At 44.3% G+C, this 17867-nt stretch overlaps 1 protein-coding gene across 2 annotated transcripts in view; it reads right to left on the minus strand.

Annotated features, from left to right (window-relative positions):
- The window catches only part of NEGR1 (neuronal growth regulator 1), a 1157771-nt gene extending 1140818 nt beyond the window's left edge, over positions 1-16953 (minus strand). Inside the window, exon 1 of one of the 2 annotated variants that reach the window (XM_060232019.1) lies at positions 16467-16953. In XM_060232019.1, the coding sequence (XP_060088002.1) occupies positions 16467-16642 (176 nt within the window). In that variant the 5' untranslated portion in view covers positions 16643-16953. The remainder of the gene's footprint in view (positions 1-16466) is intronic. The other variant, XM_060232021.1, reaches the window with a different exon arrangement.
- Positions 16954-17867: the final 914 nt, after the last annotated feature.

Genomic DNA, 17867 nt, shown 5'->3' on the forward strand with positions numbered 1-17867 from the left:
GTCCTCAACCAAATGCCTGATGAAACATCTCTGCCTTGCAAGCCCTATGGAAAGATAATAAATTCCATAGGACATGGATTTTTTCTGGAAGAGTTCCACCAGGTGGGAGCCAGGGCAGAAAAGACCATGGCCCTAGTTGAGGACAGCTGAATCTCTTTTGGGCAGGAACCACCAGAAAGTTCTTGTTGCTAAACACTCTTCCAGGGGCATACTGAGAGAGGCAGCTTACACAGCACTGGTTGGATGTGTGCCATCTGAGGGGGTCTCCATTAGGACCCATGCAGGTGCATTCTGGATCAGCTGGAGCTTCTGGATCAGGCACAAGGTTAGGTCAGCAGTAGGGTAAATTACAGTAGTCTATGCTGGAGGTGATCATTGTATGAATTATATAGGCTAGGTCAGGGTATGATAGGTAGGGAGCCAGTTGCTTATCCTGGCATAGTTGGAGAAATGCTAGCTTGGCAACTTTAGTTACCTGGGCCTCTGTAGTCAAGGTGGCATCCAAGATCATGCCCAGAATCTTGATGGTTGGGGCCGGTGATAATGGCAACCCATCAAGAGCTAGGGTTGCCAATCCCCAGATGGGGGCAGGGGATCCCCTGGTTTGGAGACCCTCCCCCTGCTTCAGGGTCGTCAGAAAGCGGGGGGACGGGAGGAAAATGTCTGCTGCGAACTCTATTATTCCCTATGGAGATTTATTCCCATAGAAAATCATGAATTGATCTGCGGGTATCTGGGACTCTGGGGGGGCTGTTTTTTGAGGGTAGAGGCACCAAATTTTCAGTATAGCATCTAGTGCTCTCCCCAAAATACCCCCCAAGTTTCAAAACGATTGGACCAGGGGGTCCAATTCTACGAGCCCCAAAAGAAGGCACCCCTATCCTTCATTATTTCCTATGGAAGGAAGACATTTATAAAGGTGTGCTGTCCCTTGAAATGTGATGGCCAGAACTCCCTTGGAGTTCAATTATGCTTGTCACACCCTTGTTCCTGGGTTCGCCCCTAATGTCTCCTGGCTCCACCCCCAAAGTCCCCAGATATTTCTTGAATTGGACTTGGCAACTCTATCAAGAGCTGAGAGACTACCCAGCCATGCCCCCGCAATGACTCCCATAGGTTACAGTACAGCTGGGAAAAAACATTTTAACACTCCTATTATGCCTTCCAGTATGATTTGTAAGCTGCCTTGAAGAGAAAAAATGGGATAGAAATATTTGAATAAATAAGTAGCTTTGGCAGGTTGATATCATCTAAACAACTTCCTGTTTATTAGGTTAGTCAGGGTTCTGACAGTGATTGTTCCTCATCTTCTATACTTGACCTGTAATGCTGATTGTCATATTTCACTTTTTTTTTTTTTAAAAAGGAAACTGCAAGAGTCCCCCCCAACCAAGTGCTGGTATGTTTTCCAAGGCTCAGCACAGGGTGACAGTCCAAGGCCAGATCTACCAATATAGTGAACTGGAGCAAATAGACCTGTTCTCCAAAGGACAGGTCTACCAATATATAGTGGAAAGGGGTGAATGAAATTAGTCAAATTTCATTCACCCCTTTCCACTATCCACCCCTCTTCAGAATCAATCTGTTTTCTCTTATAATGTTTAAATTATTCTTAAAATATAGTTTAAATATAATTTAAAAGAATTTATTCTGAGATTTTTACATGGTTATGGAAGTAGTTTTCTAAGAACTAATCTACATGATAGTCAAATGTAGACTTACTCATAACTTTAATGCTACTAGCTTTTTTCACTCACGGGGTATAATTTCTGCTCACAACATTGTGGAGCTTAGGAGGAACATTGGTCCAGATGGCTAACCGGATTTCATGGGATAAGAGCTCATGCTGTTACCATGCTCTGAGAGAAACCAGGATATAAAAAGTGGACACTGTTACCTCACTGGTGGAAGCACTTGAATTCTGGGTCACGCTGTCACTCAGAGATTTATTCATTATTATTACCTTCATCTGTGCAGCTTTTATAAATTGTAGGGCCAAGAAAAGCCATCTTTTAATTCACACTTCACTTTTCAAACATAAATACCACTACTCGTGCCAAGAAATCCAGTGCTGGCTTTAGACTGTTTCACATGAGAAGTGAGAGAGTCAAGAAACAAGAGTCAAGACATAACTTTCCATGCTGTTTTCTTTCAAGGAAAGAGTCAACAGGACTGAAGGCAGGAACAAACACACCCTCTGGAATCTTCTCCAGCTCGAAAACTGCTTTACTTTAATGTAGTATAAGACATGCTCTGCAGAAAAAAACATAAACACTAAAATGTATAACTGGCACTGCAGGTACTGGAGTTTAAGAAACAGTTATCTTAAGAGAAGCAGCTTGATGCAGTGTTTAAAATTAGTGACTCTCTGGGATTATATAATAATGGGGAATAGTGTGGTTTAACAATGTCAGTTGGTTAGACTGAGGCTAAATCTTCCTATTTTACCAGGATTTAGGACACTGACTCTTAGACTAAATGATAAGAAGAAAAGAAAACGGAAAAAAAAATAGATTTGTCTTTTTCTCTCCTAAGAGAAAAACAACATTACAGTTCTTTCATTCCTTACAAAATACATATTTTCTAGTATTTCTTTTGGACATTACACTATTTATTTATTGTGATATGAAGTGCTGTTTAGCAATTCTATGGCTGCTTAGACCCTCTGAAATTTGCGACAGAATTTTTACTGTAATACCAAGAACAACAACAGCAAATGACCAATGACAGGTCTGATATTTAAAAAGGTAAGGAAACACCAGGCAACATAACCCCGGTAGGCTGGGAGACGCTAATTTCATACTGAACAATATTTTGATCATATGATGACAGGTCAAAGGAGGGGTCAACAGTGGAGCCTGGAAGGTTGTCTATAAGGCCTGGCAGATTGTAAATGTTGGTAGAGATTCAGAAGAAATGAAAACAAAAAGAAAGGGTACTTCATGGTTGTTTTTAAGCTTACTAGCTTTCTAATACCATGGCTGGTTACTTCTCATGAGACTTATAAAGCAGAGCCTAACTGGCAACCCAAACAGCAGCTGGAAGATGCTCACTAAACTTTAATTCACACAACATCCAGAATGAGACATTTATGCGTACTGAGACATTAGCCTACTGAAATCTTACTGAGATGCACAGAAGGGAAATGTTAAGCCAAGGGCCACAGAAAGGCACCACTAATTGGCACAATGAGACCCTACAGGGATAATTCACAAAACCAAGAGAAAGAGGTGAAGGAGTGGCATGACTATTATTCAGGATCAATTGCATAGTTCTCTTTCAACTTATCACCAGAATACCCCAAAGACTTCTAATTAACACTACTAACATAGAAGTAGTGGAAAGCAGCTCAAAGAAGTCTGGCAACTTTTACTCAGCCAGTACTAGTTATAGTCAGGGCTTTTTTTGAGCAGGAATGCACAGGAACACAGCTCTGGCTGGCTTGGCTTCAGGTGGTATGGCCAAATATGCAAATTAGCTCCTGCTGGGCTTTCCCTACAAAAAAAGTCCTGTGCAAAACAATGATGATGTCAGGGGGTGTGGACTAATATGCAAATGAGTTTCTGCTGGGCATTTTCTACAAAAATAGCACCTTGGTTATAGCTCAACCAGATCAACTGTAGACTGCTCCCACACTCGACTCTGTAACTTTGCAAGGCAACTTGCTCCACTGATGAAAAATGTGTTTTTTAGTGGTTAGGAAGCCTTTCCTAGGAAGCCTAAAATTAAAACCTAACTTCTTGTAATTCAATAAATTGAAGTGCATATTAGAGACGATTTAACCACAGGCTCAAGTGCCAGGTGTTTATCTGTTAATTGGCAGAGATTTGGAATGAGAAAAAAATCTCCCATAAACAGCTTCTTAACTTTAGACACCTACATATGGCAAAAAAAGAGGCTTACATTTCAGAAATATCTGCAGGAAGACTCACATAGCAACTTAATCTACAAGAATAAAATAGGAGAAAGATAAAATAAGGGAAAGATTTACAAAGGAAAAGAGACAAGATTAAATTGGTACAGCTGTTAATATATCCAGCACCCTTGAAGCATACACCAGAAGTCCGGGGATCTCAGCTATAACAGAATAATGCACATTCAGAGCAACAGCACTCTGCCACTAACACTAAATAAAATTTGAAGAAAGGACCTGAGCAGAGGAATCAACAATTTTCCACTCTGTTTAATATTGCAGCTTTGTCCATTCCAGTTTAATAAAACCTGTTGCTATATTGCATACTCCACAAAACATGTAACAGCTATACTGTTGCGGTAAAGTTAAGTGAGCAACAGTGCAATCCTAAGCAAAGTTACACCTTTCCAAATCCACTGACATTTAGCAAATGTAACTCTGTTTAGGACTGAACTGTCAAGCTAGTCTTTTTAGTACTAGTATTTCATTTGCAGTCCATAAACACACACAATAAGAACAGCTAGAAGATACCAGTGAACTAACAACATGTACACCACAAGACTATGTTAAAGAAATAACTATTTTCCAGAGAGAGAGAGAGAGACACACACACAGAGATCTAGATGATGGATTCCCCCCACCCCACAAGTCCCAGGAGTGTATGAGTTATGACCTCTACCTATAGTACCATCTTTAAGACAAACTAAGTTTTATTCAGAATGTAAGCTTTCGTATGTTCTTAAGCAGACTTCACCAGACAAATGGAAATGGAAGCAGCAATTCGTAATATAAGTGGGCAAGTTCAAGTTCAAGTTCAAATTTATTTATATCCCGCCCTTCCCACTGAAGTGGCTCAGGGCGGCTCACAACACATAAAAATCTAACATAATTTGAATTTAAAACATCTTACACAGTTAAAACAGTAGAATAATAAAACATATAAAACATATAACGGCGGTCTATCAGAACTACACTCAGCTTCCAATGCCAGTTAATTATAAGCCAGCCGGAAGAGGGCTGTCTTACAGGCCCCGCGGAACTGACCAAGGTCCCGCAGGGCCCTCACCTCTTCCGGCAGTTGGTCCCACCAGAAAGGAGCCGTTATGGAGAAGGCCCTGTCCCTGGTGGATTGCAGGCGGGCCTCCTTTGGCCCGGGGATAACAAGAAGATTTTGAGATCCCATACTCTCTGAGGAACATGTGGGGAGAGACGGTCCCTAAGGTAGGCAGGTCCTAGGCCATATAGGGCTTTAAAGGTAATAACCAGCACCTTGTACCAAACTCGGTATATTATTGGCAGCCAGTGCAGAGTTCGGTGCCCTGGCTGAATGTGCTCCCATCTTGGGAGCCCCAACAACAACCGGGCCACGGCATTCTGCACTAACTGCAACTTCCGGGTTCGGCACAAGGGCAGCCCCATGTAGAGGGCATTACAGTAGTCCAACCTCGATGTGACCGTTGCATGGATCACCATTGTTAGGTCGTCGCGCTCCAGGAAAGGAGCCAGCTGCCTCGCCCGCCTAAGATGAAAAAATGCGGATTTAGCAGTGGCTGCTATCTTAGCCTCCATCGTTAAGGGAGGCTCCAATAGTACCCCCAAACGCCTGACCTAGTGCGCCACTGTCAGTGGCGCATCGTCAAAAACAGGCAGGGGGATTTCCCCTCCCAGATCATGATGACCCAAGCAAAGGACCTCTGTCTTCGTCAGATTTAGCCTCAGCCCCCTCAGCCTGAGCCACCTGGCCACGGCTTGTACCGCCCGGTCCAAATTTTCTGGGATGCAGGCCGGCTGGCCGTCCATAAGCAGATAGAGCTGGGTGTCATCAGCGTACTGGTGACAACCCAGCCCATACCTTCGGGCAATCTGGGCAAGGGGGCGCATATAGATGTTAAATAACATCGGGGAGAGAACCGCTCCCTGAGGCACTCCGCAATCAAGCGTGTGTCTCCGGGACAGCTCACCCCCAATTGCGACCCTTTGTCCCTGACCCTCAAGGAAAGAGGAAAGCCATTGTAAGGCCAACCCCTGAATCCCTGCATCGGTGAGGCGGCAGGTCAGTAGCTGATGGTCGACCGTGTCAAACGCTGCCAACAGGTCCAACAACATCAGCACCGCCGAACTGCCCCGGTCCAGATGCCGTTGAAGGTCATCTACCAGGGCAACCAACACCGTCTCCATCCCATGGCCAGGGTGAAAGCCGGACTGAAGGGGATCAAGGACGGAAGCATCCTCCAGGAAACAATGTAGCTGCATCGTCACTGCCCTCTCGATAAGTTTGCCCAAAAAGGGCAAGTTCGAGACCGGCCGGTAGTGTGCCAATTCAGCCGGGTGTAATGTTTTTTTCAAGACGGGGCGGACCGCCGCCTCTTTAAGCGGTGTTGGAAGTGCCCCTCCCTCAGGGATCTATTTATGATATCCCGTACAGATATGTAAGCTCCCTCTGGCAGGATTTAATCAGCCAGGAAGGGCATGGGTCCAAATTGCAAGTTGTTGGGCGTGCAGATTTTAGAGCTTCACCCATCTCTTCATTCAAAGAGGAAAGTAACAAGAAAGTGCTTACCGGCGGGGCCAGCACCGTGGTGGTGAAGGACGGCATGGCCTGGGAGTGCGAGCCGTGGGCTAGACGCTGAGGCGGTCGGGGCCGGAGTGCAGCAGACGAGACCAGGCAAGCGCTGGGAGTTGGGCATGGACTGTGTATTGTGGAGTGAACTGTGAATTGTGGAGTGGCCTGAGGTGGGAGCGTTTGAGGCTGGAGCGTGAGCAAAGCCCGGAGGAGCTGAGCGGCGGCGTTTGGCGACGGGGCAAAGTACCAAGGTAGCTGGGCTACCAGTGGGACGACGGTGCCTCCTCTCCTCTTCTCCGCACCTCCCCCCCTCCCACCCGGACGTTGTAGTTGGGGGTTGTGGATAAAGAACAGGGGGGGGAGCTGGAACAGGTTGGGGAACATCAACGGTGGTGAGGTGACCAGAGGACACTGGCGGAGACGGTGATATCAGCAGGCTACTGGGCAATTCTGGGTCCCTGGGGGTGTAACCACGCAGCTGGAGGGACACAGGGGGACTAGCACCTCCCTGGGCCCCCGGTGTTGTGTGGAGGGCTGCTTCAGGTTGCCAGATAGCACAATAGTACACTGCACCTCTGCGTAAGACCTCGCTCCCTCCCCCCCTGAGAACACACGCACTTACATGGACATTGCCCAAGAATAAGAACAAGTTCATCTGCACTCAATGGAAACTGACGCACTTTAATAACAACAACAAAAAGAACATTGCACTTTACAGCTATCGTCACTTTGGAAACAACAGCACTTTACCTAATTTTTAAGTCTCCTACGTTTTATTCCAACGGATTTTAACGGCCAAATTTTTAAATAGATTTGGATAATTATTTATTGGTTATTTAAATGATATTTATTGATTAGCTAATTGGAGATTTATTTATGGCAAACTAATTAGAGATGGGTTATTGGTTGGGGAAGGTTTTTATTTATGGAGCCAACTGAAGTATTAATTTAATTATTGTTAGCTAATGAATTAGAGATTGTTTGGGGGAGGGATTTAAATTAAATAACTATTAGTTACTGGTAGTTGGCAGTTTATTGGTTGGAGGTGGGAGAGTGAAGAGGGAATAGGTATAACTATTCTGCCAGTCGAGGGGCTGGTGGCCACCAGTAGGAAATGACGGGCCAGGGGATTCCTGTACTCCTGGGGAGGGGAAGGTATGACGGTGGGAACAGGCAGAATTATAAGGGAAGGAGGCTGAGACATGACAGTGCTCGGCCACCTTCCAGCCTGCGTCCCATCCCAACGGTGACAGGTAGTGGGGCCAGGTGAAATTACTCGCCTCCATCACTGTGTTTGTTAGTGTTAGGACAAAATGGCTGAAAAAACACCAGAGGGTGACAAAATGCAGACTGCTGTCATAGGGGTGCCATAAATCTAGGCAACATTCTGGCTTTGTTAGTTCAAATAGAGGGCATGGTTACTCAATTTCCTCCTCCCCCCAGTGTAGTTGCACTGGGTATGGAAGTTACCAAATCTCGTGGCGTGAATAAATAATCAGACTTTTTGAAGTGTAGCCTCCAAGCCTTTCTATGTAACCACAAGTGAGGATTGTTAATTTGTTTATTAATGTACATGACTTGTGTATTTGGTAGTCAAGGGATGCAGATCTCCAACATTTCAAATACTGAGATGGGTTAGAGCAATGAGATGTCACAGTGAATAGCAGTACCATAAAATACGGGTCACAATCAGCTCACTTTGAAAAATGGGCTATTCATCCTACAAAATAATATTTTTTTTAAAAAACATAGAAATTATTTAGTGGGGCTGTTAGTAAAAGATTGTCTCACATCTCCATGTGGTAGTTACCAGAAGCAGGAATGCATAAAAAGAAGCTTTGGATCCCATGTTATTTAAAATATTGTTTTATTTGAGAAAAATTATTTTTTTCAGACCCATTCATAATCAGGCAAGGTAGCAGCAGGGTTGCTATGCCAAGCCTGGCAACCAGCAGGAGGGTTGGGGACATGGGAGTGGTGTCACCAGTGTGATGTCACTTCCTGAGAAAACCTAATCTGATGGTGGGTAGCTTTATGAATAACCAGAAACTGTGTGGCAAAATCATAGAGTTCATGGTGATTGCTAGAACTATACAAACACACTTCAAGGTTTTCCCAAGAAATGACATCATCACTCTGGTGACACAGTCGTGTTTTTAAAATCCCCACCACTACCACCAACACTGCAGCTTGGAACAGTGGTTGGCAATGGGAGCTGAGGAAAGGGATTTATCCATCCCATAAACAGTGTCCAGAAGAGGGCATCCTAAATAACTCAGTTCACTTTCAGGGTGTGAGCATTTTTCCATCTGCCTTTTATGAACGCCAGCCTCTGGGTGGGACCTGGGGATTCCCTTGAAATTACAGTTCATCTAGAGATCAGTTTCCCTGAAGAAAATACATGCTTTGGAGTGTGGTACTCTATGGCATTGTATCCCACTGAGGTCTCTCTTTTCTCCAAGCTCCATCCCCAAATATTCAGGTATTTCCCAGACATGAACTGGCAACCCTACCTCCTCCATCCCCCACCAACAGCCAGGAGGTACTGCCTAGGCCTAGAAGAAGCACTACAAGGAGGCACTAGGGTTTTCCAGTTGGGTACCCTCTTCATTGTACCACCACACAGAAGAAGCTTTTGCACCTTGCTTATGATGGATAGCTTCTAAAAAAAATATAGTAACTCCAAGCTAGGGTTGCCAAGTCCAACTCAGCAAATATCTGGGGACTTTGGGGGTGGAGCCAGGAGACTTTGGGGGTGGAGCCAGGAGCAGGATATGACATCACCTTTGTGATTTCATATCCTGTGATGTCACTTCCAGGTCAAAGATCAAGTCACTTCCACGCGCCACTTCTTTCGATGGTGTCACTTTCAGCACACTGCACCCAAACGCCTTCCCTTCCTGTGATGTCACTTCCTCCTTCCAAATTTAAATTTATCTCTTTACATTGCTTTCTGCTACTCAAACATTTGTTGAGTAGCAGATCTCCAGCCACCACCTGGAGGCTGGCTATCTTAATTTATATCCTACCTTCCATGGGAACCCAAAGCTGCTTCCATCAGAGGTTGAGAGTATTCCAGTGTTACCCAGCAAGTTTTTTTGGCAGAGTGGGGATTCAAATCCAGGTCTCCCAGACCCTAGTCTAGCACTCTAGGTTAGACTTTACCCTTTTAAGCTTAGGATCCCCAGGTAGTTCCCTTCTTTGGTTTCCAAATAGTTAGCAAAACTGATTTACTCTGTCTCTCCCCACTCACCCCTCTCCAAATGCGATGCTGAGGAGGACTCCCTTCCCTACCTGCAACAAACTCTCAGTCTCTTTCTCTCACACAAACACACTCATACACAGGAAGGGGGGGACGTTTGTTGATGGTAAAGTGCTGCTGGGTCAAACATGATACTGAGGAAAGGGGGCGGGGAAGCAGGCACAGTCTTCACCCCCAACACACAGAAAAACTCAAGAAGGGGGGGAAGCCTCCTTGATCTTAAAGGTGCAGGGCTGCTGGGGAAAACAATCCCAAGGAGAGTGAGAAAGGATGGCATTTATAGCTCCCCTTCACCTCCAGCACACACTCGCTCGAAGGGTGGGCTCTATAACATTGTACCATGATGAGGTCCCTCCTTTCCCCAAACTCTGCCCTCTCCCAGTTCCATCAACAAAGTCTCCAAGTATTTTCCAACACAGACCTGGCAACCCTATGACCTACTCATTAATAACCTTAGTATTTATTGTTAGCAAAGCAAAACTTGAATCTAGAAGATGTTAGGTACTCTAAAGTCCCACAGAAATCAGCAGCACCTGAGTATACAGTTCAACATTCAAGCAGCTACAATATTAACAGGCTACAAACCAATACTCCCTTTCCCCTTCTTTCTCATAAGGAGCTGCAATTTCTACTGGTTCCTCTTCCAATTGCAGTCTCTCATTTTGCATTCTGTGCTTTTCCTAAGGGCCCCCTGAAGCCAGGAAAAAAGCTTCAGGGGTGCTCAGGGGAATGCAGTGGAGGGAAAGTCATGAACATTTGTCAGTTAATACTTTTTTATACCAAAGCAATTATAAGATTTCATCAGACCAGAAACTAGTCAATGTGGGCCATGCATTGTAGAAATGCAGATATAAAGTCAAACAAGAAAACCAGATGTCTTCCTCTTAAGTCATTATTTGTGATCAAGTCAGTTGAGGATAACAGAGTACTTAGCCCAAAGTTGCCAATGCAGGGTCAGGAAATACCTGGAGATTTGGGTGCAGTAGAGCCTGATAAGGGCAGGGTTTGGGGAGGGGAGGAAATTCAGTGGATATTATGCAATACAGTCTACCTTCCAAAGCAGTCATTTCTCCAGGTAAACTAATCTCTGTTTCCTAGAGATCGATGGTGTAAAATGGAGATCTCCAGTCACCATTGGAAGGTTGACAACCCTAACGTAGCCCCAGTTCCTTATTTTCACATCCTGTATTATCCTAAACACAGTACTTTGAACTCTTCTGCACCCAACTCACTCTCCTTTCCTTCAGTGCTGCTGGAAGTAGTTCTTAATTCCCCTTTGCAGGTGACCCTGTGCCACTTCCTTATCTGATTTGGGCCTCCACAGCTGTTTAGGTTTCTTACTTTGTTTATACCCTACCTTTCTCTCCATTGAGAACCCAAAGCCTTTTTAGATTATTTGTGTTTCATCTTCACATACACCCTTGTCAGGTAGGTTAGGCTGAGGCCAAGGTCAGTTGGCAAGTTTCCATGGCAAAACAGGGATTCAAACCTCAGTCTCACAGAGCTTTGTCTAACACACTATACTGGCTCTCAAAATCTCTTAACCTGATTACCTCTGTACATTTTAATGTATTCTGTGCTGGGACATTGTTGAGATAAGTATTTGCCCTTGCCATAATGAATTCCCTAGGAGTAGTAATTTTATCTTTTTCCCACAGGAATGAATTGCAGCCATTAATTTTTAAGTGAGAGGTAAAATCAGAAAAATGGTTGAGACAGTAATTAAAACTTTTTCTTGGTCTTTGCAGATTAATTTTCTTGGGGTCAGCTCCTCTGGCCTCCAAACACTGCTGTTTATTTACTTTACTTTATCCCATAAACAGTCATTAAGAACCAAGCCCACCTGATTACTATGATCTTGCCTACTCAGTTTACTAGCTCTACCTGGGGATCAGTTCCTTGGTCATACTTGAATGTGACAAAGAGAATGTGCCTAGGAAATGTCTTTTATATATAGTGATGATCTGTATTACTTTGGTTAGTTTTGTATAGATCTTTTTCATTCACCTATTTTTTCTTTTTCTTGGGAAGGAAATGTGAGATCAAAAAAAGCTAAATGTAAACGCAGAATTCGATCAGTTTTGTTCCATTGGTATGGTTCTTCAGAACAAGTACTCTTCCACTCATGCAAGACATTCTTGAACTGATGAACCTATACCTTGGATCAGTAGAAATGTTTGTGCACCAGAGGAATGCACAGGTGCTAGAAGAACAAAATGGTAGCTCTAATCTATAACATATACATTCAGGTGTGCAGTGGTGTTGGTCTGAAGCAGCAGAACACAGTCTGAGCCCAGTGGCACCTTTAAAACCAACAGAGTTTTATTCAAGGTAAGTAGTAAAAGTCTGGTGTAATCTTTCATGTGCACTGATATGTTGAATAAAACTCTGTTGGTCTTAAAGGTGCCACTGGACTCCAACTTTGTCTATCACATGTACATTCAGCACAGGAAAAGCTATGTGCAAGCTGCATGTCCATTATGTTATATTAACTAAAAGAGACAAGAACTGACACAGCATGATCTGAAGCAGTAGAAAAAAGTCTAAGTAAAGTGACACCTTTAAGAACAATAAAGTTTAATTCTGGGTATAAGCTTCCTTGTGCATGCACATGAAAGCTTATATTCAGAATTAATCTTTATTGGTCTTAAATGATCTGCAGTAATCACTGTACAAAATAACAACTTGAAGTAGCATGCCTTTTTGAACTGGAAACTTCACTTTGATCTGTGGAATTATTATGTTTTAGAACAGTAACTGACTTTATAAAACTAGCAACATTTCTTAAAACAAAGACTACTAACAGACTTCAGTATGATGTTCCATACTACCATGTAGCTATATTTCTGTCACAATTTATTCAGATTTCTTTTTCTTAGCCATTTTCCTCTGGACATCTTTAAGCTTTTTAAAGAAACCAAGCCTGAATCTACCACATTTATTTCTGTATGGGCACTGAAAAGTAACAATGGAAATGCTACACAAGGCAAACCTTAGCTTTGGAATCAGACACTTCTACCCTTACCTCAGAGTACCAATAATGATCACTGTATCTTAAGATTGCTTAAGAGGCAGAAGTCTGCTTCCAGAAATCCATCTGAAGCTCTTATTGATTTCAACTGGCTTGAATATATATATCTGTGAGTCTTCAACATGATTCCATGGTCATGTCCACACAAGATCAAAAAGAAATGCCTGGGTAGTTGAAGTTTTCAAGAGTCAAGATACAATATATTTAAGGCACCTGCAATATCATATCTATTAACAATATACTCTTTTCATTAAACAAACAAACTGCTGACAAAACACTGAAAGAATGACTCAGACATTCCAGCACTTTTAAAAAAGATCTAGCATACTGGTTTATTTGAGGCTTTAAATGATGGTTTCCTGATTGTAATATGCCAACTATGTATGTAGTTCCCTTAGACAGACTCCCCCTTCTGCAAAATAAATTGTCATTGTTTTTAAGTCACAGTTCAACCTTGAATTCAGCACACACACACACACACAATTGTTCTATTTGGCGGGGGGGGGGGGTACTGGGGCTTTACAAAAGTTCAGTGTAGAAGAAATAATTCTTATACTTATATGTTACTTCATGAAGTGCAATATACAATTATCCAAAGCATCACAACACCCTAGTCTAAGGCAACTAGAAGAAAATAACCATTACCTGAGGGGGAGGGGAATAAAGAAATTCATTGAAACATGCGTAATATGTATTCTGCATTCCCCATCTGTGTTTGCATAGGACTGCTATGTCCTAATGTGACACTTAAAAGACCTTTCTTGTAGACTGTTATTAATTTAAAATGCTTTAGGTTTTACGTGTTTTTATTTAAGCTGTTCATAGTCCATGGGGACAAGATTCCGAAGAAGCACTTGAAAGCCACATGTGACAGTTAAGTAGCTCCTTTATATCCTGTGCATTTTCCTTACAAATGTAATCCTTTTGGCTTAAATTGAAGTAAACTTTGCTCTCAAGCAAAACACAAAGTTGAGTACATGAAATTGCCCCAAACTGGTTATTCCTTAATAAATGTTCCAGGTTTCCTCCTAATAGCATTGCTAATGCCTTCCATGTTCCCCACCTAGCAGTAAAGCATATGCTATTCTCTGTGAAATTATATAGTGCAGTGTTGGCCAATGGTAGCTCTGCAGATGTTTTTGCCTACAACTCCCATCAGCCCCAGCCAGCATGGCTGATGGCTGGGGATGATGGGAGTTGTAGGCAAAAAACATCTGGAGAGCTACCGTTGGCCACCCCTGATGTAGTGGATTCTATTCTCACTGACACTTGCTGTCCAAAACATTCATCCTCTTCAATTTATGAGATGAAAATGATTGACCCTAAAATTCTTTCATTTGCATTTAAAAAGATGTTTTCAGCTTCTTACCCTTAGAAAATCACATACATTATAGTAATATCAGACTGTAACCCAACCACAGGTATCTTCAGTTGTTTCAAGCTTCTATTTAACAGTGTTTTTCAGTGGCCACAAACACTAGCCTGAGTTTGAACCTGAATGGACGAACTCTGTTCATCCACTCTGTTGCTATCTTTACATCAGAGGCAATGCAAATAAAGAGGCTGGGGCTACATTTACTTTCTGTCTGTGGCACATGAGGCCAACAAGAGTAAATTCCAATGAATTCTAAAACCAGGGAGTGTGGCTACAGCGTATTACTACAGATGAAAAATGTGTCAAGCAGCAGTGCACAGCCACTGAATGTGCTCTTGGCATCTACCACATCAGAACAGTCAGGAAAATAAACAGGGCTGCGCTGACAATGCCACAATTTCAAAGCAATGAAGGAGTATGTTTCTGCAGCAATGAAGGAGTATGTTTCTGCAGCATTTCTGCAAGAGTTGTGCAACACTGAGGAAAAGCAATGCTCCTGATGAAGTTGCTTTAAGAACCTGGCAAACAGCACAGTTGGTAACATCTTAACACCTACAAATGCTGTAGGCTCACTTCCCCATGTATGAGAAGTATCAGTCTCTGTCCTTACTCTTAGAAGAAAGAAAATCAATTCAAATGTTATCAGAGGATTGTCTTGACAATGCCAAATGTGTCAAAAGAAAGTTAAGCCCAGGGAGAAAAAATACAAATTAAAATAGAGGATTAATGAATTCCAGATGGACAGACAGAAATCACATCACTAATGGATTGCTAGTGGTAAACAATTTTTCCACTAGCCCAGTGGCTTGTTGCCATATGGAATGCAACCATCACTAAAGGAAGCAATTGCTACATGCACACAATCTTCTAAATGCAAAACTGATTTTAAAATCAAGCATCTTGGGGAAATCATCAAGATCCCAGATGGCTGCCCCTCCTATATGCATTGTTATGAAAATGTCAGCAACCTTAAGTGACATGTACTGTATCCTCAGTGAACTGCTAATGCTGAGCAATGTGCACTGCAGATCTTGTTACAAACATCAGGCACTATCCCAGAGAAATTCAATCCAGCAGCAATGATTTTCATTCCAACTTCCAGAACAAACTTCACATTCCAGGCAAGTCACAACCTTTGGAATCCATCGACTGTTTATCTGAGAGACCTTTTGGATTACCACCTGCCCCCACCCCCAAAACAAACTATGGGGTATTCTGTACAGCTTCCAAACAAAAAAATAATTGGGTCCCAGACTCTTCAGTTTGCAAGATAAGTGTCAATCTGTTTCCTTAAATCGTCTTTACATGCCAAGGTCTAAAACCGAAGAGATCAGTGCTTTCAACCAACAGCCCAATTAAACATAATATATACACCAGTCTTAGGCAAACAGCGTTCTTTAATGCACTGCAGAGTGCGCTGCTTATTTATCACACATGGACCGCGGATATAAATCTCTCCAGAAATGCCTGCTACATGTCCGTAATATCCCATGCCATGGCACTCTCGGATGCTTGGAACTGCACCGTCAGTTAATGCAGCAAGCATCTGGATGGGAGTTTCACAAAGGGAGGGGGAGCACAGCTCCGAGGAAGGGGGTCTTGAGCATCACTCAGGCCACTATGCCGAGCATCAACTTGCGTTTCTCCCAAATATATATATATATATTAAAAATGTATTCATTTATTTATTGCAAAAGCTCGCTCTGCGCTGCAGCCGCTTTGCTTGCAAAGCTGGGAGGGGAGGGAGGGAAGCGGGTCCGCTGTTCTCTGATGAGCCATTACGGCTTCCAGAGGCTTAGCAAGGAGCGGGAGAAACATGCCTGAAGAAGCTGCAAAGTAATTCCGAAGGGAGATCTTATTGCAAATCTCCTCTCCCCCCACCCCACTTGATAGATTAGAAAAGTCTACAGGGGAGCAAAAGGGGATGCCTCTAAAGTTCAGTCTAAAGAGCCACCAGTCTCTAAAGAGACGCGGGGGGGAGGGTGAGGACCCCACTTTTAATTCCACTGGACAGGTGAGAGAGTCAAAACCGGAAGGGGGGACAATGGGAAGTGGGAAACTGGACGGGTATGTGAGAGAGAAGGTAGCGAGGGCTCCTCAGCAGGCATGACCGAGCGCTAGTTTCCAAGTGAGACCCTCTCTCGTCTGCCTCCAGCCAAACGCTTGGACCCCTTTGGCGCACTGCATGCAAGAAAGCCGGCGAAAGACAAACGAGACCCTCTCCTTCTTCAGCAGCCGTTTCAGCCCGTCGAAGGGGAGGGGGACACACCACACACACAGGAAGCTCATCAAAATCCAAGCGGTTTCCCGGGCGAGCCCTACCTAAGCACAGCCGTGTCCCCTTTCCTGACCACCAGGTTCTCCACAGCTGTCCCTGGGAAGTCCACATTTTGGCCGGCGGGGAGGCAGGAGGGCAACAAGCAGCAGAGGCTCAGCAGCACCGCGGCCAGCCACTGGTTGGAGCAACAAGCGCCCTGGACCAGGAGCATCATGTCCATGCCTGCGCGAAGGCTGCGCGAAGGCTCTCGGCTCTGGCTCCTCCACGAGCCCCCCAAGGCAGGCAGGCAGGCAGGCAGGTAGGGTGCAGCCTCCTTTCGGGGTCCGGGCAAGCGGTGCGTTCGCCTCTCTTCCCGCCGCCCGCCTTGCCTTGCCTTGCCTTCCTCCGCTCTCGCTGCCCGCGTCCGGAGCGTGTCTAGTCTCGGGTGTCTCGCACACCATCTAGCGAGGAGGAAAACGCGCTGGAGAATGAACCAGCCAGAGAAGCGGCGGCAGCAGCAGCGGCAGCAGCAGCAGACGGACCCCAGGCTCTGAGCCGGTTGCCATGCAGCCGTTTCCGTAGCAACTTGTCCTGGTGGCTGGTGCTGGTGGTGCTGGAGCAGAGGAAAGGGGTGGGGGGGGGGAGAAGAGAGAAAGTGTGTGTGTGTGTGTGTGTAAGGGAAAAAAATAATAAAAGCAATATAGGGAGACTGAAGAGCCACCGTGATGGCAAGAAAGAAAAAGGCAATTAAGGGCATTGATTGGAGCTAGATACCAACCTGCAGCTCTGTGAGTGCGCAGGAGAGATACTCAGACATACACACAAGCTGAGTTTGCTTCTTCAGAGCAGCTGCTTCTCTTGCTTTCTTTGAAATTAAGCTGCATCCCAGCTTAAAAGCTTCCATCCCCTAAAAACCTTTCTCTGTCCCCACGCCCAGACTTGCCCTCAGGAATGGGCTGAACACTTACTTGGGTCTATGGGGCATGTTCGAAAGGGTGTGAGGGAAGTTGCTTTGGCACCCATGACAAAAACAACTCCTTCCAGTCCCTTTCAGAAAGGGAGTGCTTCTTATCCCCACCCCCCCCTCACTCACAGACTCTTATTCCCAAGGAAAGAACTCCTTGGTGGATCAAGACTTGAATACAGAACGCTGAGATCGGATTGAAATCGCGACTCCTCTGATGCTGACCTACAATGTGGGTGTTTGTGAGACTGTTTGAGGTGCTTCACCTTATAGGGGTGTTGATTCCTTATTTAAAGAGCAGGGAGCTGTGAGTCACAGGGGAAGAATGTCCCTGAAATATCAGGCTATACAAAGACTCACACCATCAAGTCTAAAATGAGTTACTCCTTACTTTTACCCCTGATTACATTCTCTGACTCACCTTTTGAAGAACCTTACTGAAAATAATTGTCTTAACTCTAAAAGTGGAAAGAACATTGCTGGCAGAACCACCAAAGCCTAG

Source organism: Heteronotia binoei, chromosome 2 (genome assembly GCF_032191835.1).
Source record: "Heteronotia binoei isolate CCM8104 ecotype False Entrance Well chromosome 2, APGP_CSIRO_Hbin_v1, whole genome shotgun sequence".
In the NCBI taxonomy this organism is placed as follows: Eukaryota; Metazoa; Chordata; class Lepidosauria; order Squamata; family Gekkonidae; genus Heteronotia; species Heteronotia binoei.